We start from the raw sequence: 26,142 nt of genomic DNA, 5'->3' as shown, positions 1-26,142 counted from the left end.
TGAATTTAAGACTTTACTTTATTCAGCAAAATCATTTATTTACACAACGGGGAATGCTGGTTTGACTTTGTCAGTGAAATAAAAACAAGCTGAACAGAGACAATACTGAACTGCAGACACATATTCCTGTATCGGAGTTGACCAACTGTTTCCTTACCTGTATCAGGAGCGTCAAGAGCAACAGCATCACAAGGACACTGGCCTAACAATACACCACACAGGTCCAGTAATACCCTTGGGATTTTCCAATGCAATCACCAACTTTTTCTTTTTTTATAAATGTATAAAAAAACAAAAAGTCAGCAAAACCAGCATTATGATGGAGTAAGCAGAGTATAACTCTGAAGTCAGTGGTCAGTAAAAACCTTATCAGACCATCTATTGTTACAAAGCGATCTGTTCTTCAGACCACTAACACAGAATCCAAACAGGTGAAAAATATACCACTTTTTAGAAGACAGCAATGATCTGATAAGGATTTGACTTAATGGAAGTTGGGGGGGGGGAATAAAAGGGATTGCAGAGCATAGCCCCTATTAGAACAAGCTAACTTTCCAGATTTTCCAAATTAAAAAAAAAAAAACAAAAACAAAAACAAAACAAAAAAACCACTTCAACATGAAGCTACCATACGAAGTTTTTTCCATTTTCTTTGTAAGAAGTTCACAGTCTGCAGTTTAATCCTGGGTCTTTAACGAGAAGGACAGTCTGGGCCTGGACTTCCCCTTGCCCAGGATGATTTTCTGCTCTTCTTTTTGCTGACGCTGCCGCTCCTGCTCTAGTTTCATCCTTTCCTCATGAATCTTTCTTTGTTCTTCAACAATTCTCAACTGTTCTTCAGCCTGAAAGTTAAAATTAAAAATCAGAAACATCCACGATAACCACACCTTCTATTAGCATTATGTAACAAGAATGTATAAGGTGACGACTTATAATCAGTACAAACATACAACAGCATATTTCAAAAACTGTGCCTAAGAACATACAGTAAGTGGTAAAGCAAAAAGAATTAAGTAAATTATCAATTATTTGCACATTTTCTGTATTTCATTTTCATGAGCAAAAGCAAACAAATTTTAGGAAAGCACATTTTAGAAATGTCCAGATTGGTACAGATTTTGTTATTTTACCTATCTGTCCCTCGGCATCATGGTTAGCAGACTGCCACAATAAACCAAGAAACAGATTCATTCAGTTATGTTATCCTCCAATTACAATACTGACAATTAGACAGGCACACAAAAACTCACAGGAAAAAATCCCCATAGAGGCTACACTGTACTGTCAACATGCAAAAAGGAATCATGATAGCTCCAATTCCTTGGAGAGAAAAAATTACCCAACTTTTTAACCTGAGTATAAAATGACCTCTCATTTCAAGCTGACACTGGTATAATTAGCTACTGTTAGTGCTTTAACTTCTTCAATCTCAAGCAACCAACATCTTCCCCACATTCTTCTACAGAAGACCTTCTCTTTACCAAGAAAATTCAGGCCATTCTCATGAGCTCCTTCCTTGCCCAGACTTTCCTTCATGCATTCCAGAGACAACACCCACTTCTCAATTCTCAAAGGAGTTTAACATTACTCCTCCTCCTCCCCTAAAGGACATTGGCATTTATTAGATGATCCTGGATGCCATGACTGGGGATGGTACTGAGGGGTAGAGGTCAGGAACAATGCTACACAGCTCCCCCAACAAGGAAGTACTCAACCCCAAATCTTAGCAGTGCCACCAGTGAGAAAGTCTGTTGTAATTTTGAATGTTTAAACTGAGTTATCACATTATCCTTTTTCTCCTCTATCAGAGCTTGATCTAAAACACTGCATCCTTTGAACTGCATTTCTATTCTCATCCAAAGTCAAACTTTTTGTTTTATTGAGAAAGGGTCTCACTATCCCCAGGCTGCCCTGGATTTTCCTGCCTCAGCTTCCTGAGTGCTGGGATTGTAAGTGTGTATCTCACCATGCCCGACCAAAGTCAAATTTTATGTCACTGCTTCTACCTCAATTATTCTACTGAAACTATTTTCAAGATGATCGGTAACAGTATATACTCCAACCTCATTATTTTAATTTTCTGGTTAAGTCTTTAAAAATGTTCTCACGCCCTTCCACGTATTAACTAATACAAAAGTAAATACAAAACATAAACATCCTCCACACTTCACTCCTTTTGTCTTCACTGATTTTTCTTTTTAAAAGTAAAATGCAGTGGGCACCGGTGGCTCATGTCTATTATCCTAGCTACTCAGGAGGCAGAGATCAGGAGGATCATGGTTTGAAGCCAGTCCCAGGTAAATAGTTCCCAAGACCCTATCTTGAAAATGCCCAACACAAAACAGGACTGGCGGAGTGGCTTAAGTGGTACAGTGCCTGCTTAGCAAGCGTGAGGCCAGGAGCTCAAACCCCAGCAACACACACAAAAAAGGAAAAATGCATGTGACTAGTTTGAAGGCCCTTTGGCAAAGGATGGGAGAAGATGGGGAGGACTATTATGCAAGACAAAAATGTCAATTTTATCTTGAGGGTAGTAAAACAAATAGAAAAATCTTTTAACCATGTAAGACAAAAAGGTTTAAGACAGTAGTGTAAGGCAGAGACATACCAGGTGGCATGGGGTGGGGGTGGGGGGCAGATCCACCGGAGCCAAGTAAGGTTAGAGAGAGCAAGGATCAGAATGAGATAAGAGGGACACAAGGGACGTACAACTGTTCCCTCCCAGGCCTTTTTCATAAGCTACATTTACAGCTAGCTAGCGGATAACCACTGGGGAGATCAAGCGATGCCTTCAATATTCAACATACTCAAGATTTGAATTCTTTTACACTATTCTTAAGGTCAGTCCTTTCTGAGGTCCAAATTCGAAAACTCTTTTTTGGCTATTTCTTCCCCTGATACAACCAGTCATGTTTGTTCATTCCTTACCAGTTCCAGACACACATCCTTTGCACATCTAAAATAATGTGGCTGTTGCCAATGTCTGCTCAATCCACGCTACACAATGCTGCTAGACTCGCCTCTCTTGACAACAGATCTCTTGCATACAGAGTACAGCTTAAATTTCTAGATCGCCATGCTTCTCTAAGCACGAAGACTGACAATGAAATTAATTCTACCTGTACATCAGAATCATTTCAAATTGTCCATATCTTCCTTAATTTTCACTGATAATTATAAAAATAATTATAATTATAAAAAGAATGATTTGAGCCTGGCCTTGTGGTGGACACTTGTAATTCCAGCACTGGGAAAGGGGAGCAGGAAGACAGCAAGTTTTGAGTACAGCCTGAGTTACACAGTGAGACTATATCTCAAAAAAACAAAGAAAAAGAAAAGAATTCTCTGCTTCTGATCACCTTTAATAACTTCAAATGCTAGTAACTTTATACAAAGTTTTAATACATCACTACTTACTTGGGAGCTGAAATGTGTGCATCTGAATGAAGATGTGGTGAAAACTTTCTTGCATGTGGGCATGCACTTAGGAAACCGTTGTCATTTGTAAATACCCAAGCTCACTATTCTCTGAAGTTCTGACTTAGCCCAAGGAAAGCGTATTAGAACCTTGGGAGTGACCACCTCAACTCATAAGGGATGTCGAATCAAAATTACAAATACACCCTTTTACCCTATTCCACTGACAGAAATTCAAGTATGACAGCACATGCTATCTTAATACAGAAAAAATTTAGTACTGACTAAATGAACCACAGAGTATCTGAAACAGAATACTACACAGCTGTTAAAAAAGCAAAAACAAAATTAAAAAAAAAAAAAGGAGCCTCCATCTTCTGAAATGAAGTCTCCAAGGTACATTATCAAAAAAAGCGAAGAACCAAATAGCAAGTATAGCATACTATTTTCGTGCAATCGGGAGAATAAAACTAATTAAATATTTGTATGTGTCTGAATAATACATTTCAAAAACTCTAGAAAAGTAAATAAAAGCATAAATATACCCTTTGGAGATGGGGATGGGAAATGTGTAGATGGGGTGGGGAGAAGACAGATTTCACTTTACCTTCCAAAAAAAAAAAAAATTGAACCATGTGATCATGATATAATCAAAAAAATTTAAAAACAATTTTAAAATTTTTCCTAACCTTAAGAAATCCTAGCTCTAATCCTGAAAAATTCTTTATAAATTGAAAATACTAATTATGCTGCATTGAAATTACCTTTAGATTGTAAAGAATCAAGTTTCATTTTGTTTACATCCAATTAAACAGAAGATTTAAGTATAATTTCTCTGAGACCATATAGTGACAGGGTTAATCCCCAGTGCTAATTGTAAGTATTTAATGCAGTAATTTCAAAAACAAATTGAACCGGCAAATATCCTGCCTTTGCATTAAAACAGTAACATTCCATTATCTTTCTACTCCTTGGCAAATAAAACTCCTCAAACACAAATCTAAAATCATCTCTCATTTTAATACAGTGATGAAAAACTGGTTTCTTGTCCACCCATTTGTGAGTCCAGTCTAATTCTACACATTACTTCCTATTTTTCTAAACCCTACCCACCCTCTCTCTACTCTAACTTCTTCCATCCTAATAAACTACTTGCCATAAAATATCCACTGTTCTTCTCCCCCTTTGATTCCCATTTATACAGACAGCAATCTTTCCATGCAGGTAGGGTGAGCAGTACTAAACTCACTCACTATGGAGGCCAACGAGAAAGAACGATTACATTAGGATGGGTCTTTTTGGCCATTATGCCCACCCAGGACACTGTACCCCATCCCTAGGAGTCACTGGTGAGAATTAAGCTACAAAAGCGCAATGTACTGCTGTAACTGAAGTGCCTACTTACCCCTCCCAGTATCCTCTGCCTCATCTCCTTTACCCAGAGTTTACTGGTATTATAAAAAATTACTTTCAGCATTCTCCTTATACTACTATAAATTTAATCAACATGTTCCTTTAGCAACAGCAGTCCCTTTAGCAGACAAGTTACTGCATTCTGTTCACTACTTAGGAAAAAAAATATATAGAAGACATTTTATGTGTATAAAATGTATATCTTACAAATATTGTCTTATAAAATGCAAAAAGTTTGTAAAATATAAAAAATGTAGAGGGGGGGAGGGAGGTTGAGGGTGGGGCCTGGAGGGTAGGGGGGAGAAATGACCCAAACAATGTATGCACATGTGAATAAACGAATGATAAAAATAAATAAATAAAAAATAAAAAAATCTAAGTAAAGATACCAGAAGTGATGGGAAAGAATGAAAAATGGCACAATTAGGAACTGTGCCACTACTCAGAAATGTGGACTTTTGGCATTTTAAACATTAAGACACATCTTCATCATTCTGTCTTTTGCAACTGTAATTCTTTGGTTCATCTTTCCCTTTGTAACTTATATTTGTGTATCTCGTTTTAAATAACTAACGAATTTAAAAAGAAATTAGATGTGATTAGCTCTGACCCTTAGAAAACTTTAAAAATATACCAAAGCCAGACATGGGGCATACTCCTGTAATCCCAGCACTGGAAAGGCTAAGGCAGGAATATCGCCAAGATCACAAGATTATGGTCAGCCTGAGTTATGAGGAGACCCTGTCTCAAAAAAACCACAGAAGGTAAGACACAAGGACCCCTTTAACTATCCCTCCCACCCTGCCAATTGCAACTTGGTTACATGATGGTTACACTTCCTTAGAGTAACAACATTCCAAATCTACTGTCCTATCATTAGCCACCATCTAAAGAGAATTTGTATCATCACCCACTCTTCCTATCCCCCTTTCTTCTCAATTCATTTAAATTCCCTATTACTTTTGTAACCATAAATCATTTTGGAACTTCAACTTTAGGTAATTCTATCTCTGGAGATTATAGTCCCTAAAGTGAAGACACCAGCAAATGCTTCAAGAGGGAAATGACTGAGGTGGGTATGTGATACCATGTATAGAAATCACTGCCTTAGAACTCCAGAGACACTGCTAGGAGACATCTGATGCTTTCAGATTTTCTTGGTATTTCAAAACACTGCACTATCCACATGTGGCTCTTTCAATTTTCTGTAACCTAAACTCTCATTCCCTCATGGTCAGTTTTTTTGGGTTTTTAAAATCTTGGTCATTCATTCCCTTTTGAATGCTAAGTTTCCCTCACACCCTAGTGATCCCTGGTGTTACTTTATCAGGAGGGCCTTCTCTGCTCCTTCAACAGATGTTCCCTTCTGGCTGCCTCTAGACACCCATCACTCTTTCTAGTCTCTCTTTGGTTTCTAACAACTGCTACTTTATAAATGCTAGCCCCATCTTCTGACTTGTTTCCAGATTGTCCTTCAAGCCACCCTATGTCAATTCATTCATCAATGTCTAAAAATTTAAAAACTGTTGCCCCAAATATATTAACATAAGGTCATAAATCATTTTTTTGGTGGTGGTAGTAGGTTTTGAACTCAAGACTTCATGCTTGCTAGGCAGCACTCTACCCCTTGAGCCGTTCCTCCATCCCCAGACTGCGGTTTGAACCCAGGGACTTGTGCTTACTAACCAAGCACTCTATCACTTGAGCCAATCCCCTACCCCCAGCTCAATCAGGGATTTTCTCAACATTCAAGGAATAAGACTTTCACGCTAAAAATTCTTACTTTCCCCTACCACTTCATTTCAAATTAAATTAAAATACTTGGCATTTCATTTGGTGCTATATTTTTCCACCTCTTAAAATGTATATGCACAGCACAGTTAGCTGTCCTAAGTACTGTGCCATTCCAACTTACATAGCTCACTCTACTACAAAATGCCCCATTTCTCCTTCCAACTGTGTTAATTTCCCATGCCTGCTGCAAAAAAAATTATCAGCAGCTGGATGGCTTAAAGTAAATGTACTGTGAAGGCAGGTAAGCCCAAACTAGCATCACTGGAGCAAAGTCAAGGTGTTAGTATGGACATACCCCCTCCAAAGGCTCTTCCAAGTTTCTGGTGGCTGCTAGGGATTCTTAGGTTGTGGTCTCCAATCTTCAAGGCCATTATCATCAAATCTCTGTTCGTCTTCCCATCATCTTTTCCCTATGTATGTGGATTCATCTAGAATTCTGTTAGCGTTCCTTCATTATGCCCTCTGTCCCTTTCAGTCCTACTGGCAGTATTTCTGCTAATATACTATCATCCTAAGAAACCTTGCAAGTCAATTGGTCCATTTTCTGCTGCTATAACAGACTCCATCAACTGGGTAAAGTATAAACAAAAGGAATTTATTTCTCCAGTCCTAGAGGCTGAAAAGTCCAATATCAAGGTGCTGGCATTTGGTGAGGGTCTTCTTGTGGCACTGTAACATGGCAGACAAAGGCAAAAGAGCATTTGCCTGAAGTGAGGGAAGAACAAGCGATCCACTCACAACCTGAAGTCTTTTAGAATCGGCACTGGTACAGGAATCCATTCACAAGGGTAGAAGCCTAAGGATCTAAACAATCTTAAAGGTGCTACCTTCCAATACCATGGCACTTACATTTCAGTATGTGTTGTGGAGGAGACAAACACTCAAGTCATAGCAGTCTCCAATCTGAGTACACCAGTAAGACAGCAGCTGCACAGGCTTTCCTGAACAAGCTCATCTATTCCTCGCTGTTGCTGAACTGGATAGGGAACCTTACACTCTCTTCAGCACCACCAAAGGCTGTCTAAACACATCCTTAGCCTTCTTTCCAGAGCAAGGATCTGTCCAGTGAACATCTTTTGCCATCTGGGCACATTTTTGCTTCTGAGCCCCAAACAGAAACACCTATAAAATCTGTATTTCTGTCAAGTCTTTTAAAAACAATGTATGTGTTTTCTATCCTGTGCCTCAAAATCCTTCCAGCGTCTTCTCAATTCCAAAAACCATATCCACAGTTTTAGCTCAAAATAATGGAAACTAATTTTGTAGGCCAGAAGTGTGAAATCAGTATCACTTGACTGAAACTAAAGTGTTGGCAGGGCCATGCTCCCTTTGGAGGCTTTCGGGGTAGAGTCCCGTGAATGTCTCTTCTAGTTTCTGACCACATCACTCCGATCTTCTAATATAATCTTTAAACCTCTCTGCTGTTTTTGATTCAGTTTCTCTTGTCTGTGCCCCCCTTCTCTCTTAAAAAGGATACATGTCATACCATTTCAGGCCCACCAGTTAATCTCGGATAAAACTCTCCATCTCAAGACACCCCTCTTCTTGGCCATATAATGTAACATAGATTGGAGGAATTACAACATAGGTACCTTTTTATAATTGGAAGCGGGGGCATTTTTTAGTCTACTATACAAGTGCATCAAAAAATCCTATTTTCTTTAGAACTCTTTAGAGCCATTACTTACGAATGAGTGCTGGATCACTTTATACTTGTGTATGTGGATAGATGATCAACTGGCTTCTTGTTTTTGCACAGGACTGAGGTTTAACCCAGGACCTCGGCTTGCTAGTTACATGCTCCACCATTTGAGCCATGCCCCCTGCCTGATCACCAGCTTTTAAACATGACACCATTTCCCTCTCAAACCACTCACTGTACAATGTGGTACAGCACAATGAGCTTGGCATGGGTAAGGAGAAAACTACTTCAATATTAAAAGTATCTGTAAACCCAGAACTTGCATTAATTTATCTTTCCTTTAATTAGCATGTTGTTTACAATTCTATTAAAAACTGTCAGTGTGACTCTTAATCTGGAGTGCCCACACCTAGGTTAGTTGGATTCTACTCTGATAGTTTATCACCACCTCCACTAGTAGGCTGCTCTTCCCAACCTCTGCAAGGATTTAACTCTACAGTAAAATCTACATTTTAGTAGATTACTAAAATCTACATGTATCACCTTTTTAAAAAGTCTGCTTCCCTTTCCAAGTAAGATTCCTATACATTTCAGAATGTCTGGAATTTCCCAGGCATATCATAAAAGAACTGGAGAAGACTTCAAAAAATTTCAAGTGCTACTTAAAAAAAAAGGAAATTAAAACTCTCCATTGTATTAACAGTAGCTCTTCAAATATTTAAAGACAGTTATGTGTTGCCAAAACCAACCCAACAAATAGGAGCCAACCTGCCAAAAGCCAATTCAAGTCAAACCACATTTGGACTCTTACAGTAAGTCTGTCTGTTTGTGCAGTTACTACAAACAGTATTGACCCAGCGTGGTCAAAAAATAATAAATACAAAACAAAATTTCAAATGCCTTTGCACATTGCAGCCCAGTTGATGTGGAGAAGCTGCCAGTCCTGCATTGTCAGTTGTGTTTAAACTGTGTAATCTGCTGGGTGTTTCCCTTAATTCTCTGATAATATGCCTCCCAAAAAGCAAATGGTACCCCAAAGCAAGGTAAAAGTTAATGTGCTTACTTTAGGTGACACAAAGTGAAAATGTGAGATTTGTTCAACAGAAGCATGTCTGGTGGAAGGACAGGGTTGTGAGAAAAATGAATTAAGCACCTGGAACTGTGTGAGTATTCTCAGGTTTTCCTAAATGGTGGTCTCCCCATGGATACCAAGGGCCTATCTGATGTGTATCAGTTAATACTTCTTTTGTCTTCTTAAGAAAAGACAAACCAAATATCTTGACATACAATTTGGGAATGAAATAAGCAAACACTACCTATGTACTGGAGCAGTTAACTGATTTTCATACATGAGTGAGCCCAAGTGTATAAACTTAACACATTCCTTGACCCAATCTTCAAACTTTTGTCACAAGTACCTACTTAAAAGTGTGTAAAAAGCATGGCTTAAATTTACTTTCCTTAGTAATTATTTTTATGTGATCATAAAAGTAATGTACATTACTTGTAGAACATGTACTAATTGGTGAACAGTATAAAGTCAGAGATACTGTTCATAGTACTCTGGCTTATTTTTCTGTCTTAAATGTGCAAATAACTTTTTTTTTTAATGAGTTTTGTATTTGGCTATTTTCTATTTTGCATTTCCCCTGTATTAATGTAATATTTTGTGACTACAGAAAATAAATCTACTCCTCCATTATCATCATTTACCTAATAACCTGGACAATTTTCACTATTTTAAGTAGTCTGCTTTTATGATTCAGTATCATTAGATAAATTCTAGAAGCAGGGATAATTAAGGTTAACGACACTTCCTGATTCACCGTTACTCTCATCTCAGTTTCCAGGATCATATAAAAATTCTCCTCACACTATATCCTTGCCAAAACAGGTTTTTTTCCAGGGAGGAGGGGAACCCAAGACTTTCTAATTTGGGATTTGGTATTAAAGAGAAAACAGAAAGAAGGGGCATTGTGTAAATAATCTCTTTTTTGTCTGTCTTGTTTTTAATGAGGAACCTGGTCCCTCAACAGAGTTGCAATACACTTTTTCACAATTATAATATTTACCGCCTCCCTTCTCCTGAGGTACTTTCTCTAACTTGCTTTCAAAATCTTATTTCAGCCTGTATACAAACTTCTCAGCACTTCAGGCTGACCTATAACTACTTTTATCACTACTGACTGACTTTATAACGACCACCAATACTAGTCTTCCCATTATCCCAAAAGATTCCATTCCAGATGCTTTGCTTGTATTTTACTCTACTTTCCAAATGTCTTTGCCCTGCTTCATTTCCTCACCCTCTCATCTGCCTTCCACCTCAGTTTCTAACTTCCACTAAGGCCTAGCTTAAGGGTCGCCTCTTCCAAGAGGGTTTCTCCGGCCACTCCAGGGAATCAAGGTCAATTATCTGACCCATTCATACCACTTACTAAATAATCCTATATTACTAATTTTTCTTGGAAATGGCCTCGTCTCTACAATAAATTATTTAGAAGACTTAATGCTTTGTCTATTTTCCCACCAAACTATTTTTATCAATATAGATTTTAGCCATTTGTCCTCTTCCCTCATTTTCTAGAAGCTGGAATGCTTCTCATTCTTCTTGCGAGATACAGCCTATGGAACAATGAGCCATTCTCATTTCTAGTGCATTCATTATGTCACGAAGCAAGCACAACTGCTGGTTCACCCAAACTACCTACCACTACTGATTAAAAATAATCCTCCCATGTCCACAACACACTCTCCCTTCCTTTCACATATACCTCGTATTTCAATGCAAATTTCAACATATTTTACATCTTATTTCCCAATAAACACATGTAAAACCTGAGAGGAAGGAGAGGAAAAAGGATTATAAAAATGAAAGAAATACATCATTTTATTAAAAAAAAGTCTCTTCCTTCATGCATGACATTGCACTTTCCCTGCCAGCGTGACTACCAATAAAACCAAATATAATTTTCCCCATCATCAACAATTTCTTATACTCCCAACTTTACTCAACACTGTAATCAAATGAGCTAAGTACGACCAAACTTCTGACAACTTTTCTAAAATTCAAGACTCTTTTTTACCTAAGGTCTCTTTCACAGCACTCTATAGACAACATATTATCAGAATAGTGTTACCTCCTGCAGCCTATCTGCTCAAATCTGAATTTGTGCACTTCAGAGCAGTGCTAGCGCTAAGTGTAGCCTATAGACCAGTGACAGTCTGCAAACTGTAATCAATCCACAAATAGAAGCCAAGAGTATTTTAAGAAGGCTTTGTAGCAATCTGACCTCATTTTCCTAGTAATTCATCTGACTGCACTTTGCAAAAGCAGAGGCCTGAGAGAAACTGGTATTAAAAAAAAACCAAAACTGGTCATTTACTGTTACTTGAGAACTATTCCCGCAAAATATGATTAACAATCTTTTCCCAGTAGAAGTACACAGGCTCTATTATATTGTTCTTGTGGGTAAACAGGAAAGCAGTTGCAAGGAAGTCAAACTATCCTTATCCACCCCAGGATCAGAATGGACCAAGATTTTGGTAGGGTATACCAAGGTAAGGAGTTTTCAAGTCAACCCAAACCAAACCTACCACAGCTAACCAGTCTCTTTATCTTATCCTAAAAGGAATTTTAGTTCCTCGACTTGCTTGGTGATTTTGCTTTCACATCTTAACATTAATTGTATTTTTCTTCTCTTCTGAAATGTCCATGCCTCACAAACCAGACTGTGTTTACTCTCCAAAGCTCAATCTTAAGAACTCAAACTTCATACTTTCCTTCTTACTTCCTCCTACCTGCAGTAAGATTCTCTCCTATATGGAATCACATATTCCTAAGCATGTAGTGATATATTTTATAATGATATATACATCTCATATTCATGTTGATTTTACTCTACCTAAGCAGAGCAGATTTTAAGGTCACTGGGAAAGCAGGATTAAGGCCTTCTAATACAGATTTCCTTATGGGTTTCATATTAACAGGACAGTTATGTTTACCAGGAATCCTCTATACTATACTACTTGACTATGCGATTTCCAGTATTGCCTATTACCTGGGGCACATGACCTTTAAAAAAAAAAACATGTTCTAGAACCAACTGGCCCATGTTAACTGTTCATGTTCTTATGAACTAAAAATTATTTATGATCCTTTCTCAACCCTACTCTCAATGGGACCCACTGTTAGATACTGTGAGACCATTTGTTTGGGTACATTTACAAACACAGCTACAGGGGGAAAAAAAAAGAAAGAAGTGGAATTTACAACTTGCCTCCTCACCACCCTCCACCCAGACCTTTCTTTGGCTTCATCATTGTCAACATTCTAGACAACTCTCTAAAACTCAGAGTCCCTTCTGGGCTGTGCCTTCATTACTAGGCACTAAATACCAGTAACCATAGCCACCAAACTTCCTTCTTTTTGGATTTCTATTCTTATTTTTAAGTAGTCACCTTCACAGAGAAAGTTTTTCTCTGTGAAGAATACCTGTGTTCTTTTGTGTTTAAGTATTTCTATCCACAGTCTTTCTTATGCTGTATTTTTTATGACAATTTAAAAATTGCTCTGTATCACTTTTTACACCTCTCTTTATCAATCAATCACTTAAATCTACATTTCTGGTTAGATTATGAACTAGGAACAGGAAATAAGATTTATTACTCTGATATACTTGCTTAAATACATAAAATCTACTTAATTTGTATAGTGACTGGTAACAAGGCAACAAATGCAAAGTGCAATGGGCGGTTTAAATAACTCTAAGTTGTTTTTTAGGCATAGAAGAAATGTGATTGAAGCTGTGATAGGAAAAACTGGGGATAGGCAACAGTACATTTTCCCCAGGAAACCTGTTTTAAACCACCACAATTCTGGAACCATCTCCAGATCACAGATAAAAATCTAGTCAACTCTTCCTACTCTAGCTTCAAACTCAAAGCCCTGAAAAAGCACCCTGAGAATCTCGGCAAGTAACTTCAATTATAAAGTACAAAACTATTCCACAAAAATTTGGAATTAAAAAAAAAATTAAGCAAATGCAAAGAACTTCTTGCATGTTTTATACTTACCAGTTTGGCTTGTGCTTCTGCAATTTTTCGGTTATTCTCTTCTAGTATTCGCTCTAGCTCCTCACGCTTTGCACGTTCTTCCTCCTAAAGGGGAGGACATGTTAAAATGTTAGAAAAATAAAATGTTTATTTTTATTGATAAATATTCACTAATCTTCCTCTGACCTTTTTTGATCTGACTTACAGGGTAGCTTTATAGCTACCTTCTGTCTGACAAATGATTAACTGCGCAGCCACTAAAATCGGTTTCTAGCACTAAATTTATATCATCCCTCCCAGTCCAAACAGCAACCGACTAAACCCTCCCTAATGATAGTTTCCTGACAATTATCACTAATACTTTAATATCACACAAATCAACAAGGACAACTACAAAACTGGATAGTATTTACCAAATTAAAAAATAATATATAAAATATAAATAAAGTGAATATTTGTCTCACCAATTATGTATACCTACGTATTCTTTACCTATACTCCTTTAATCAGCATTAAAAGTTGAATATTTACTGTCTTGTCCAGTGTCCTGCAGAGTGTGCTCCTCGGCTGCCATACGCGCCAGCTTCCTCTTTAAAATGATTTGTACTGTTAGCTTGGCAATACCTGCATCAGCAGCTCAACCATTTATAAAGAAACAACATACAAGGAAGGCTGAGCTGAGGAATGCAGATGTTTATGGTAAGAAGGAACAAAAAATGTAATTCATCATTCCTAAGGCAAACAATTAATAAGAAAAATACATTTACTGTTAGTGAAAAATACAAATGGTAATCCATACTTCATGGAGCTAAGGGCTTCTTCCATGGGGAAAATGGACTTAACATTCAGATGTTGACAATTTCTAAAAGGCAGCTTATATTGTCATCTACAGTCTGAACTGAAATTCAGGAATCCAGGGGATGCATAGTCAGGAAATAAAATTCTGTAATTTATTTTTTCTTGTATAATTTAATGAAATTTTATAATGCAAACTATAGGAAGACTGCTTGATGGTTTGGGCAGTGTTCAGATCACAGCATACATATTCAAATGATTTTAATATTTGGAAAGACTGTCAGAGGGTTGTGTCCGTGTTAAAAAAAAATGTTAATATGAAACAAAAAGCAAATGAAGAGAAAAAAATCTTACTATGATTAATAACTCGCTACAAGAAAGCACAATTACTCCAAAAGTATTTTCATTATTAAATGCACTGATATAAAAAATTTTATACATTCAGTTTTATAGTCTATGAAATCAGCTATAGATATAGACATGTATATTCAGTTAAAGACAGGACAAGAGAAAATACACTTTACAAGCTAACCTTACTAAAAAGCAGAGATTTATTACAATGTCAGCCTGTCCACAATAATGCCAAGATGAAAGATGACAATGAGTCATGTACTTTAAGGCACACACTTTAGTTTAAGAAAATATAACTACAGGACTTTATGTCACACCAATAGGATTCATACTCATTATACACACTATGTTGATGGGCACTCAGTGCTGTAAAGTAATTTGCCTTGAGTGTTTCAATGATTTTCACCAAGTTTTAGGATCCTGGAGTAATCAGTGCAAACAAGCCATAAAGCTTCAGTAGCAAATTACTGTCTCACAGAAAGACATTTTCAACTTCTGCGCCAGCTGCTGATAAAACAAATCATGTGTTTAGCTTGACTCCAGACAAGGACAACCTGTTCCTTCATAACTCTCTAGAGAAAAAAAGGAGTTGTTAGTAGATACTAAAAAAGTGGATGAATAATCTGGACATTTTTCCTAAAAAGATTTCTTGAAACACATTAGGAAAATGGAGGGCCTTATGATCAGAATGCTAGAATTAGTCCACTGTATTGAAACAGGATTTGGGGAGGGGGTGAGGGATAAAAGAAGGAAAAAAGAAGAGTAAGAAAACCTATTTATCAAAAGCAGGTGCTGTCACTCAATGTTAGGCCCTGCTCTTTGTAATCTGACTGAAGGCAAAAGCCTCTCACAGTCTAGTTAACAGAGTGATGAACAGAAAAGAATATACAACCACAGGTGGATTTTTAACCTTTTCCCTTTACCACTCCTTGTCTCCCCCAACCCTCCCAAAAAGAATGTAAGTCCTGCAGCCATGGCAAAAGTTTCAAACACTTCTCAAATATATAAGCCAGTTCTATTAAATCAAAAAGTATCCTTGAGTAAGTTTTATGAAAGTAACTTTTCAATACCAGTCAGCACTTCTGAACAGGCTAAAAAATTAACTTTCGCAGCAATGCAAGTTTAGGTGAGAAAGGAATTAGATAGTCTGTATTCCATCTCTTTCTGAACTGAGCAGGAGGCACACCCGACACTGAAAGTTTTGCCATGGACTGTCTCTACTTTCCAAACGACCGAGCGTTACCTCTCTAGCTTTTTGTGCTGCAAGCTCAGCTTGTCTCTGTCGCTCGAGTTCTTCGAGCAACTGCTTTTCCATGATGCGTTTGGCTTCCTCCACCCTTCGGAGAACTTCTCGCTCAATTTCATCTTTCCTTTTCTCCAATTCTTCCTCTACCCTTTTTGCCACCAATTCTTCCACTCTTCGTGCTGTTTCTTCCTCGATGAGTTTTTCTTCTATCTCCTGCTGCCGACTAGCAAACAAAGTGAAAAAACACCTTAAGATATTTAAAAAATCTTAAGAGTGAAAATAAAGCCAGCTTTAAGTCTATAAAATCACTGAGTCTGATTTTATTTATTACTTAATGGGTTCAGAATTCATTTACAAGTCACATTTAAGGAAGCCATAGTTATTAAGAACTATTCCAGAAATTCAAATAAATATATTTTCCCTTCTCAAATTCTAAATATACAAAGAGCACAATTTATTAGTTTTAATTTCAGAACTGTGTCTCAAGGTTCAACCAAGAGTCAGAGAACTGTAATGTAGTAGTCACTTCAGACAGGCTGAATTTATTCCCCTTCCTCCTCAGAGACAGAGCAAAGTAATAGTACCGTGTAGCTCTTATTGAAAATACAGACCAGTTTATGTTCTGAACTTTTTATTTTCTACTGTACCTTTTCCTTCTGTGCTTACAAGTTCCTCTCAATAGGAAAATAGGTAAAAATAAGTCTTATTATCAAAGTTCAATGAGGTATGATACTACTGTATTAATACCATTCTGATATTTACTGAAAATAAAATTTTGAGCTAAAATACTGACATTTATCAGGGAAATCTTGCACATTTTACAGCATTGCCATGTGTCTATGAAGCTTAGTATAAAGAAAAGCATAGTGAGCTCATGAACACTTTTATTTGATTAGGTATTAAGTGATAATGTTTTGAACGGTCTGAGAATATAAAACTCTTCTGCTAGTTTTCTTTCTCGTGAGGCTACCTATAAATGTGAAGTTGCATACTTTGTTCCTATCGTATCTCCACTAAGCAGTACGCTGATACAATAATTTGTGCTGAACGAATATATTCAGAGCCTCTTACAGCGCATCTAAATCCAAATATGTCAATTTATTAATGCTTCAAATTTTTCACAACCCACCAAATTAAATAAAATCTGCAACTCTTATCTTTTGACGATTCACATGAAATACACATGTATGAGACAGTCACTCAACTGGGACATTCAGTAAAGACTTCCTAGTTTCTTTGTGGCCTTTAAACATCTCAATTCACTTCAATTCAATTCTGTCCCTGGTGTGACTCAATCCCCATGTAAGGGCTTTCATTCTCAACCCCTCTTCACAGTGACACCATACTAGTCCTATGCATCTCTAACAATCAAATTCATTTCAGTTTCTTCACTAGCCTCTACACCTTTCTACCAGATAGTAGGTACTAAAGAAAGTTTATTTTCCCACAAGGTCCTAGGTATTCAGAAGTACAAGACTCTTGTTTCTTTATTATCTCCTTCCCAAAACTAAAATTTTTTAAAAGGGTATGAAAGCCTAAGACTGACTAAGACTTCTTTCCCTTTTTAACTTCCAATCAAATACAGGATTAAGATAATTAAATACAAGTCTTTTATCTCTATTAACTTAGTAAAAGATGAAACAACCTCCACATTCAGTAATAAAAATGAATTCTCAAATAATCTAAGGAAATCAGACAGATTTCAATTAAATGGAAACTAGTGATTATTTCAACATAAAATGCTTTTCAGTTCATCCAAAGGGAAAAAGAATATATGAACTGTGGCTGACAACTTCTTCAGAATATGGATAAGGATAACAAAACTTTGCTTCTGCATATGCAAACTTTTCATATTTGGTTTAAAAAATACACACACCACACTCTGTAAGTTGATTCTTTTGAAATCAGTAAACATACAGATGCCTAAAAAGAAACTTAATATTTAAAATTTCAAAAATGTAACCCAGAATTATTAGTGTTACATGGAATACATACCTACTCTTCAAAGGGAGGATAATGTAAAATAGTTTCAATTAAAACTTGCTACTCCAAAGTGAAAAAGAAGAAAATAGGGTAAGACCCTAACACTGGCTCATCAGAAGAAAAGTTGGCAAAAATGAAAGAGACCTGCTACATATTCAGGTTTTTTGTCAGGCAATCAAGCCACCTGTAAGCAACAGCACAATGACTGAGAGGGCCACATTTCCACAGATTTGGTCAGTAAGGAGAAAATAAGCCAAATAAATTCGGCTTATTACTTACAGCAAAAGCCAAGCCAGCAAGGCTGTCAGCTCCCTGTGGACTCTAATCCCACTGATCACACCAAGCCAGGGGGGCAGATAACAGGCAGTACAGGCAGGAGTCGGGATCAGGAGTCAGGTCTAACTACAGCTCTGAGGTTTTATAGCAAAGGGGATAGCAATGGAAGTAGTAGGGGATGAGAACTGTTCTACTGCAGTTTCTCACAAGGCTGCTTATCTCCCTTTGTTCCTAGAGGAAGCAGGGCATCCCACCAAGACTGCAATTAGCCTGGGGGTGTGTCCAAAGTGAAGGCAGGCAAGGGTCTGGGCGCCACAGAACTGTTCCCCACAAGTTACACAAGAATATAGTTTTGTTGTTGTTGTTATTGTTGGTAAGATTAAAAATGCTAAGAATCAATTTCTAGAACCAGTGTTAAAAAAGTTCAGTATAAACTTATGCCTTTTCTATATGCACTTAATGCAGAAAACCAATAGGCACACAACTGAATGAAGCTTGTGTTCATCTTCATTGCTGGCAAATTCATTAACATAATCACTGATAAAAGTGCTGGTAAGACAACTATCATAAGAGGAATGAGAACTTTCTTAAAGGGAGAAAAACCAAACCATTTTTGGTCACATGTATAATATTCAGTCCCGAGAACATTTGCTGCAGGAGTTACTACTCTCGGGTGTTTTCTCTCTCCAATCTTTGCCTCACAGTCCTCTCTCTGGCCTTGTTAATATCTGTGCTACTGATGAACAGGTTCCATTGAGATCTACAAATTTTTCACTGAGAATAGTATGACACCAGGTCCCTATTTTTCCATACTCTTAAGGCATTTTAAAAACACTAGCCATAACTTTAAAAAAAAACAGGGAGGGCACAGTAGTTCAGCACTGCTAAATGTGACTATGACTTGATACAGAGCAACTGACACCATTATTTTAAGGTATCTTTAAAATGTATGAACTCAAATTGTTGAGACCTTTAGGAACTGCTTAATAATTATTAGGCAGTATTAATAGGCACCAGATACTGAGCTAAGAACTATATACAGCATGTCATTTAAATTTCACAATTCTTCCTTTGAGGTAAGTATTTATACCCTCATTTTTAATGAGTAAGCTGAGTCTAAGAAGTTTATGTTTCTGTATTCAAGTTCAGTAGATGCTTCTAAGCTGTGACTATGAACCTTGGCAGAGTCCAAAGTACATACTACCTGGAGTATACTCTCTTTCCAGGACAAGTGTGAGAGTTATATGCACCAAATAGCTACAAAAATGACTAGTTAAAAAAACGCATAAAAGGGAGGGAAGGGCAGGTGGTCCAAACAATGTATATACATGTGGGTAAATGGAAAATGATTAAAAAAAAAAAACGCATAAGGTTCTTATCAACTTTGGCTAGGTCCTTTGTGCTGTTGTCTAAAACCACTAACCTCCAAAAATACACAGCTCCACATATTAAATTTGTTCATAAAAGCTATTCCTTGCCCTAAAAATGGGCTCTAGGAGCTAGCTTGGACAAAGTTATACCTCATCTCAAAAACAAACACACATACAAAACAAAACAAAACAAAAGGGCTTGGGCATAATTCAAGTGGTAGGACATTTGCCTAGCACATGGGATAAATGGGAGGCCCTGGGTTTCATCCCCAGTACAGCCAAAAAAATTAAGAAAACCACAAAGAGCTCTGAAGAACTGCTTATACAGATCCAGTTCAGTTTACATAGTCTTACTACTTTAGAAGGCTCTTAATTTGTCACACAGTTAATTACTAAGGACATTCAAATTTAGACAGCACGGGTTAGAGTAAGTTACAGGACTGCTAACATTTTCCTGTCTGTATTTTCAACTTAATACACCTCAAAAGAAGACCTAAGAAAATGGTAATACTGGTGTGGAGAAGGAGTCATAATGAATGGCTGGGACACATAAGAAAAGGATCTTCTGAACTTTCTGAACTGAATTGTGAATCACGTGAATTGTTAGCTATTCAAAAATGAGAAAAAAAATCTAAAGGCCTACCTTTCATTGCATTAAGATAATAATTCATAATCACATCTTAAACTCAGCAGGCTCTGCTTGGCAGCATCTAAGTTACATTAAATAACATTTATTGAAATGCCTATTATAGGTAAAGCATTATCTAGGTACTTTAAATAAACTATCTCCAGTAGTACAATAAGCAAAGCCGGTATTGCCATTTCACACATTATGAAAGAAAACTAGAGGTGATTTACTGAAGGGCTCAGAATGGTAACTGGTAGCAACCAATATAGTATCGGATCACACCACAGACCTCCTACTAGTTAATAAGTGCAATCATGGTCCTTATTTCACCATCTCTCCATCTAACCCAAGACTTCTTGAAAATACACTCAACACTGCATTTTTCTCACTGGCACAAGTGAAGCCCCCATCCCAAGGCTTCAGTCCATTGCCAATCTTCTATAAACTCAGTATATCCAAAACTAGCTCCCACAGTGGAAGTGCCAAGTGGAAACTCCCTTTGGTCTTCCCATTTCCATAACTTCTACTCAATAAGCTTGTGACATTTTAGCCATTAGTAGATACATAGTAATTACTTAAACATTTGGTGGATGAGTTGCAATTGCCACAATGTAAACATAAGAGCCAACTTTAATGCTTTCTTTCCCTGACATCCTCCATCCACTTTTATGTTCCTCTATTCCATCCTAACAGCTGCCTTTACTACTCTTGCCTCAACATACTGTATTCATTTAACTTAGAATCCATCTATACAAGTCAGTGACATTTTTTTTTAAACAAAGTGTCATGCTATTTGCCTCTTAAAAATGTTCCCTATTTGTAAGATGAAATCAAAACATGGCATACAAGAACCCTTACATAATTCCCAGCCTAATAAAGTCATGCAGTAATCTCTCCAGATTACTCACTCAGTTTTAAGCATTTTCATGCACTTTATTCTGGCAGAGGTGGAGGAAGAGGCTCGCTCTTTTGGTCCATGTATATTCTACATTTTGTCTGGCAGTCTTAGCTTCTTATATGCTCCACTCATTTTTTATCCCACTCAGGATACTTCTCTCACACAATCATATCACCATCACTGAATTTACTACACTGCATTATTAAACATCATCTGTCTTTGAGGTAGATCAAAGCCTTAGAAGGGGCCAATCACTGCAACTCGCAGTGTCTAGCACTTATTAAATGTTCAGTGATACTAGCTGAATGAACAAACAAACAAGGACTTGTAAACTACTTCCCCCATTCCTAAAAATCCAATACTTGTATCTTTCCAGTGTTTTCTTTGCATTCTTTTCCAAGGCATTAGAACACATTAAGTATAGCACACAGTAATTTAGTGTTCAGGTGGCCCTTCCCTCTCCCCCTCCCAAACAATAATGGCAGTTGATTTCTCTCAATCTAGAACCACATGGATGCTCTATTTCCCATCCTCTCATCACTGAATTTTTTTGCTGTTGTTGTGCATGTGTGGCCTGCTTAATGCTTCTCATTATTCCTTGCACGTCAACTTTCCTTTCACTCTTCCTACAAGTCATAGCCTTCTAGTGAAAAGGCCTGTAATTGTTCTGTGGAGGTATCCTTTTTTTACATAGAAAAATCTCAGTGCTATCTTAGGTATCTTTTCCTATGTCCTAATTTTAAGTTATTTGAGAGCTGTATCTTTACAGCTGACCGACCAGTCAGATTCTATACCATCAAGGTTTACTATGAAACAATTACTTCAATTTAATTTTTCCTATGAATTATTGACAGTTCCAAGTATAGACAAAGTAAAAGAACTACATGTGTTTTAAAGGAATGCTGACAGCAAAACAGCTCCAGCTTCCTCTGTAATAGCTATGGTCCAGTCCCCTAGGTCTTAATAACTGCACTTTTGGAAACAAGGTGTGCTGGAGAATCTACATAATACAAACTCAACTGCAGAATAATATAAAACTGCTAAACGAATCCATATCCATAAATTTTTTACGAAAACCACAAATTCACAAATATTCCTGCTTCACGAGCACTTTCTAAACATTCACTAAAGAACTCTGTGCAAAAACGGCTGGTTAAATAAGGAGTGAGCCTATCTGTATAAAAGCATCAGAGTACCACGACCTTCAAGTAAAAAAACATTAACAAAATTCTACGCTTTAAAAGCAAAAGTCCATTTAGTTGGCTTATCCACATTTACTCTTACATCCAAAGGCACGTGTGAGATGACTAAAAAGAAAAAAAAAAAAAAATCACGTGATTTTTACCCCAACAGAAGGTGTCCAGTGAGTACCCGTAGTGAAACTGATTTTCCCTACATAAAAATTCGGTGTGGGAGCAAGGCAAAAATAAAAGCAAATATGCAAGCGTCCTCTAAACAAGCACACCATAAGGGGAAGTAAGTAAGAGCACCGCACTAAAGCAACAGTAAAAGCTGAGGGAGTAGGCTTTGGGACGGTGGGTACACAGGTGAATTCAAAGTCAAGCATACTGTACACCTAAGGTTTGTGCACTTTAGTTTTTACATATCAACAAAGAGGTAAAGACAGAGGGCTACGGCAAGAAAAGCAACCGCCGCACTCTGAACAGGACGAACACACGCGGCGAGGAGGAATTTATTTGGGTGGACCGTCCCCAAAATCAGCTCCAGCAGCAGAGAGCTTCCGGCCGGCGGCGATGTGCACGCCACGGGTTACTTTCTGTGCCAGCACAAGCGGGCCTGCAAACGCTCGCCGACCACATCCCGCCTTCCCGCCGTCCCCGCCGTCCCCGCCGTCCCCGCCAACGCGGCTCTCGGCTCTCTCCCTCTCACCCCCACCCCTACTTCCGGGAATCCCTCCTCTCTCGCGCCAAAATCGCTTTCTCCCCTCTAGGCCCGGCCTGCTCCAGGAGCGCAGACGTCCTTCTCGGCCAGCACGTGGGTCTGTCGCGCTCCAGGCTTTCCCAACGCCGGGGACCTCAGCGCCGCAGCCTCGCGGGCCCGCGGGCCCCCATTCCCCCGCCTCCCCGCGGCCACTCACATTTTTCGCTGTCGCTCGAACTCCGCTTTCTTCTCCTCCTCCTCTCGCTTCTGCTTCTCGTCCAGGCTGCTGCGCTTGCTCACCGTGCGCCCGAAGATGTCGATGCGGTCGGGCGGGGACGAGGCGCGCTCCCGCTCCCGCTCGCGCCGGGACACGGCCGTGTTGGTGGAGCGCGAGCGGGACCGCGACTCCCGCCGTCGGTTTCGCTTACTTTCCCGGGACTTGGAACGCTTCCGCACTCGCTCCTTGTCCCGCGACCGCGACCGGGACCGGCTGCGCTTCTTGTTGTGCTTGCTGCTCTTGGTGTGCTTGGAGCGGGACGAGCTCCGGCTCCGGGACCGGCCCATCCTTCCGGGCGACGCTCAGACTAACCGCTGGCCTCGGGGCCCCCTCGCGCTCGGCTCCCCTTGCCTCCGCCTCCGGACGCTGGCTGGCCGTCTGGTCGCGGCCGAAAGAAGGAAAGCTGCCCTCCAGCCGACTTTCTGGCTCTCCTCAAGAGCCACAGCTGCGACGAAGGCCGCTTCCCACGAGAAGGCCGAGAAGGCCGCAACGCAGAGTCCCTAAGATGGCAGCTGCGGCTGCACCGGCCGCCCTTCCCACAATGCCCTGCGCTGAACGTGCCGAAGGGTGAGCCCCGCCTCCTGACGATTGTTGCCGAAGGCAGGCGAGCCCTTCCGAGCACGCTCGGCTCTTTCCGCCGCTCTTGGCGGAAGCCTGCGACCCGAAGGCCATTGTGTAGTTTTGTTTTCTGATAAAATGCCAACACCAGGTAGAATGGCTTAATCACGTTTTACTGAGATTTAAATCATGCCTCGGCAGGAGGTGATTTCATTATTGTCTAGGGGCTGATTTTGTCAGTCGCTCCTAAGTTGTATCCGAGTCACTCTGGGCAGATTTCTTGATTCTTGGAACTGTTTCCTCATTTGCAAAATGGAGATGACCACACCTTCTGAAGGGGTTGCGAAACTAACGAGATACATGATGCAACAGGGTTTGATTAGTGTATGCTGACACTTAACATTGGACTTAATGTGCCTGCTAAGTGTTTTCATTTATTAACTAGGACTTCATTATTTCAACCTTCCTGAGCTAAGTGCTAGTGTTATCCCTGTTTTAGAGAGGGGTCACCCTGAGGTCCAGGGTTAAACACCGCTGGTCTAGAAGGTGGAGTAGTAGGGGCATTTATCTCGGTAGGTGGTGCAAAGCCTTTGCTCATAACCAGTAAACCCCACTGAGCCCTGGCCAAGAAAAATCTGTGTTTCTAAGTGACACAAGAAACTGTGTTGCTGGTAAGTCACCCCCAAAAGAGGCAACATTGTTACTTGCTGGTGATGGGAACCTTGAAAATCCGGATGTCTCAATGTTAAATCTTAGTTCAGTGAAAGGTTTCACTCAGAGGAAAAATGAGAGCCTTGCCTTGAACAAGCTGTTAACTTATTAAAAATGAAATAATTAGGTGTTCTCTATAAATGGCAACAAAAATTTAGAATAAATTTTGTCAAGTTACAAAATTTTAATGGTCATCCTTGACTGAAAGGCAGAACAAGGCTGGAGTAAATGGAAAACACATGCTGTCTTCTCAGGTGAATAGTCAGTATAGAAAACAGGACAATTCTTCCCAAGTCAAATTTCAAAATTCGTGCATTTCCCAAGACAGTCCCAAATCATCTTGGTGATGTATATATTAGAACTACTGAATAATTTAAATTATCTGTGAAAAGTCACGTAATTATGATTTATCGTGAAAAACAAGAGCAATCCCTTAGTTCATTTGGGCTACGTTAACAAAATACCCCCAAACTAAGTATCTTATAAACAACAAAAAATTGTTTCTCTCAGTTTCAGAGGCTGGGAAATCCAAGATTAAGTTGCTAGCAGGTAGGGGAGTGTGTGTGTGTGTGTGTGTGTGTGTGTTCAGACTCTCTGCTTCCAAGATGGTGCCTTGTTGATAAGCCTTCCAGGTGAACAAACACACGTCTTTACATGGTGGAAGAGACAGAGAACTAAAAGGGCAGAAAAATGCTAGAATCCTCCTTTCACCACCATTCGTGCTTTCGTAAGAGTACTAATCTCATTGACAGCAGAGTAATCATGGCTTAATCACGACCCACAGGCCCCAACTCTCAATACTAGCACACTAGGTATTACATTCAAAGCATGGAAGCACCCTGATAAAAGAGGCCCTAGAAAGCAGGTTCACTCCTTCCACCATGTGAGGACATGGTGAGGAAACACCATCCCGAAGCAGAGAGCAGCCCTCACCGGACACCCATTGTACTGGGTGGGGCCTTGGTCTTGGGCTCCCAGCCTTCAGAAACCCTGTTGTTTGTAAGGTACCCTAAGGTATTTTGTTATAGCAACCTGAAAAGACTAAGACAGGCATGAATCCCATTCTTCTTCCATGTCTTGATCACCTCCCCACTTCCAAATGCTATCACAGTGGTGATTAGGTTTCAGCATATGAATTGCGGGGTGGGGGGGTGCAAACATCCAGGTCATAGGGAAGGTTTGCCCAACAAAGTAAACTAAATCAGATACTATCACAGAACTAGGAAAATAGTGGAATAGAAGGATAGGTTATTCTTTTTCCTCAGGAACTTTTAAGTAAGATAGCATTTAATGTAGAATGTATAGAATTACCATGAAATGATGGCAGTATTTCTGTCAGTCTAACCTTCTGTTTGTATGTATCTGTATTTCCATACCTACCTGTATACCTGTAATTGTATGTATACATATGCACACATGTGATACATATGGTCTCTATCCATCCATACATACATTTGGAATAGTCTCTAACTAATGGCACAGATCTTTCTAATTCATTAATGTATTAGTTTCCTAGAACTGCCAAAACACATAGTTCTGGAGTCCCGAAATCCAAAGCCAAGGAGTGAGCAAGAGAGGTGATTTTGGAGGCTCTGAGGAAGGATCTGTTTATATCTATCTCTTAGTTCCCAGTGGTTGCTGGCAGTCCCGCACATTCCTGGCCTCAGATCTTTGTCTCTTCTTCATTTTTTTTCCCCTCTTTTTTTTTTTGCAGTGCAAGGGTTTGACCTGGTGTGTGCTAGGCAAGTGCTCCAGGACTGAGCTAAATTCCCAATCCTAGTTACTCTGTATCTTCTTGTAAGAGCACCAGTGATTAGTTTAGGGCCCACCATACTCCAGCATGACCT

General features: G+C 39.0%; 1 protein-coding gene across 3 annotated transcripts; it reads right to left on the bottom strand.

Annotated features, from left to right (window-relative positions):
* On the bottom strand, positions 1-23,584 carry Arglu1 (arginine and glutamate rich 1). 3 transcript variants are annotated; one of them, XR_012436148.1, is made up of 5 exons: positions 22,967-23,583; positions 15,711-15,936; positions 13,853-13,910; positions 13,343-13,426; positions 702-842 (listed from the first exon to the last, which is right to left on the bottom strand). XR_012436148.1 is itself a non-coding variant. In XM_074043009.1 (4 exons), exons 1-4 carry the CDS (start codon positions 23,311-23,313, stop codon positions 678-680), a joined length of 822 nt encoding a protein of 273 aa, XP_073899110.1. In that variant the 5' UTR covers positions 23,314-23,581; the 3' UTR covers positions 1-677. The 3 variants fall into 3 exon arrangements, 2 of the variants coding, with proteins under 2 accessions (XP_073899110.1, XP_073899111.1); XM_074043009.1 differs by lacking the exon at positions 13,853-13,910 and having other exon boundaries at positions 1-842; positions 22,967-23,581; XM_074043010.1 differs by lacking the exons at positions 702-842; positions 13,343-13,426 and having other exon boundaries at positions 13,434-13,910; positions 22,967-23,584.
* Positions 23,585-26,142: the final 2,558 nt, after the last annotated feature.

Source organism: Castor canadensis, chromosome 10, assembly GCF_047511655.1.
Source record: "Castor canadensis chromosome 10, mCasCan1.hap1v2, whole genome shotgun sequence".
NCBI classification, from domain to species: domain Eukaryota; kingdom Metazoa; phylum Chordata; class Mammalia; order Rodentia; family Castoridae; genus Castor; species Castor canadensis.
This window is presented reverse-complemented; position numbering and strand designations above follow the sequence as displayed.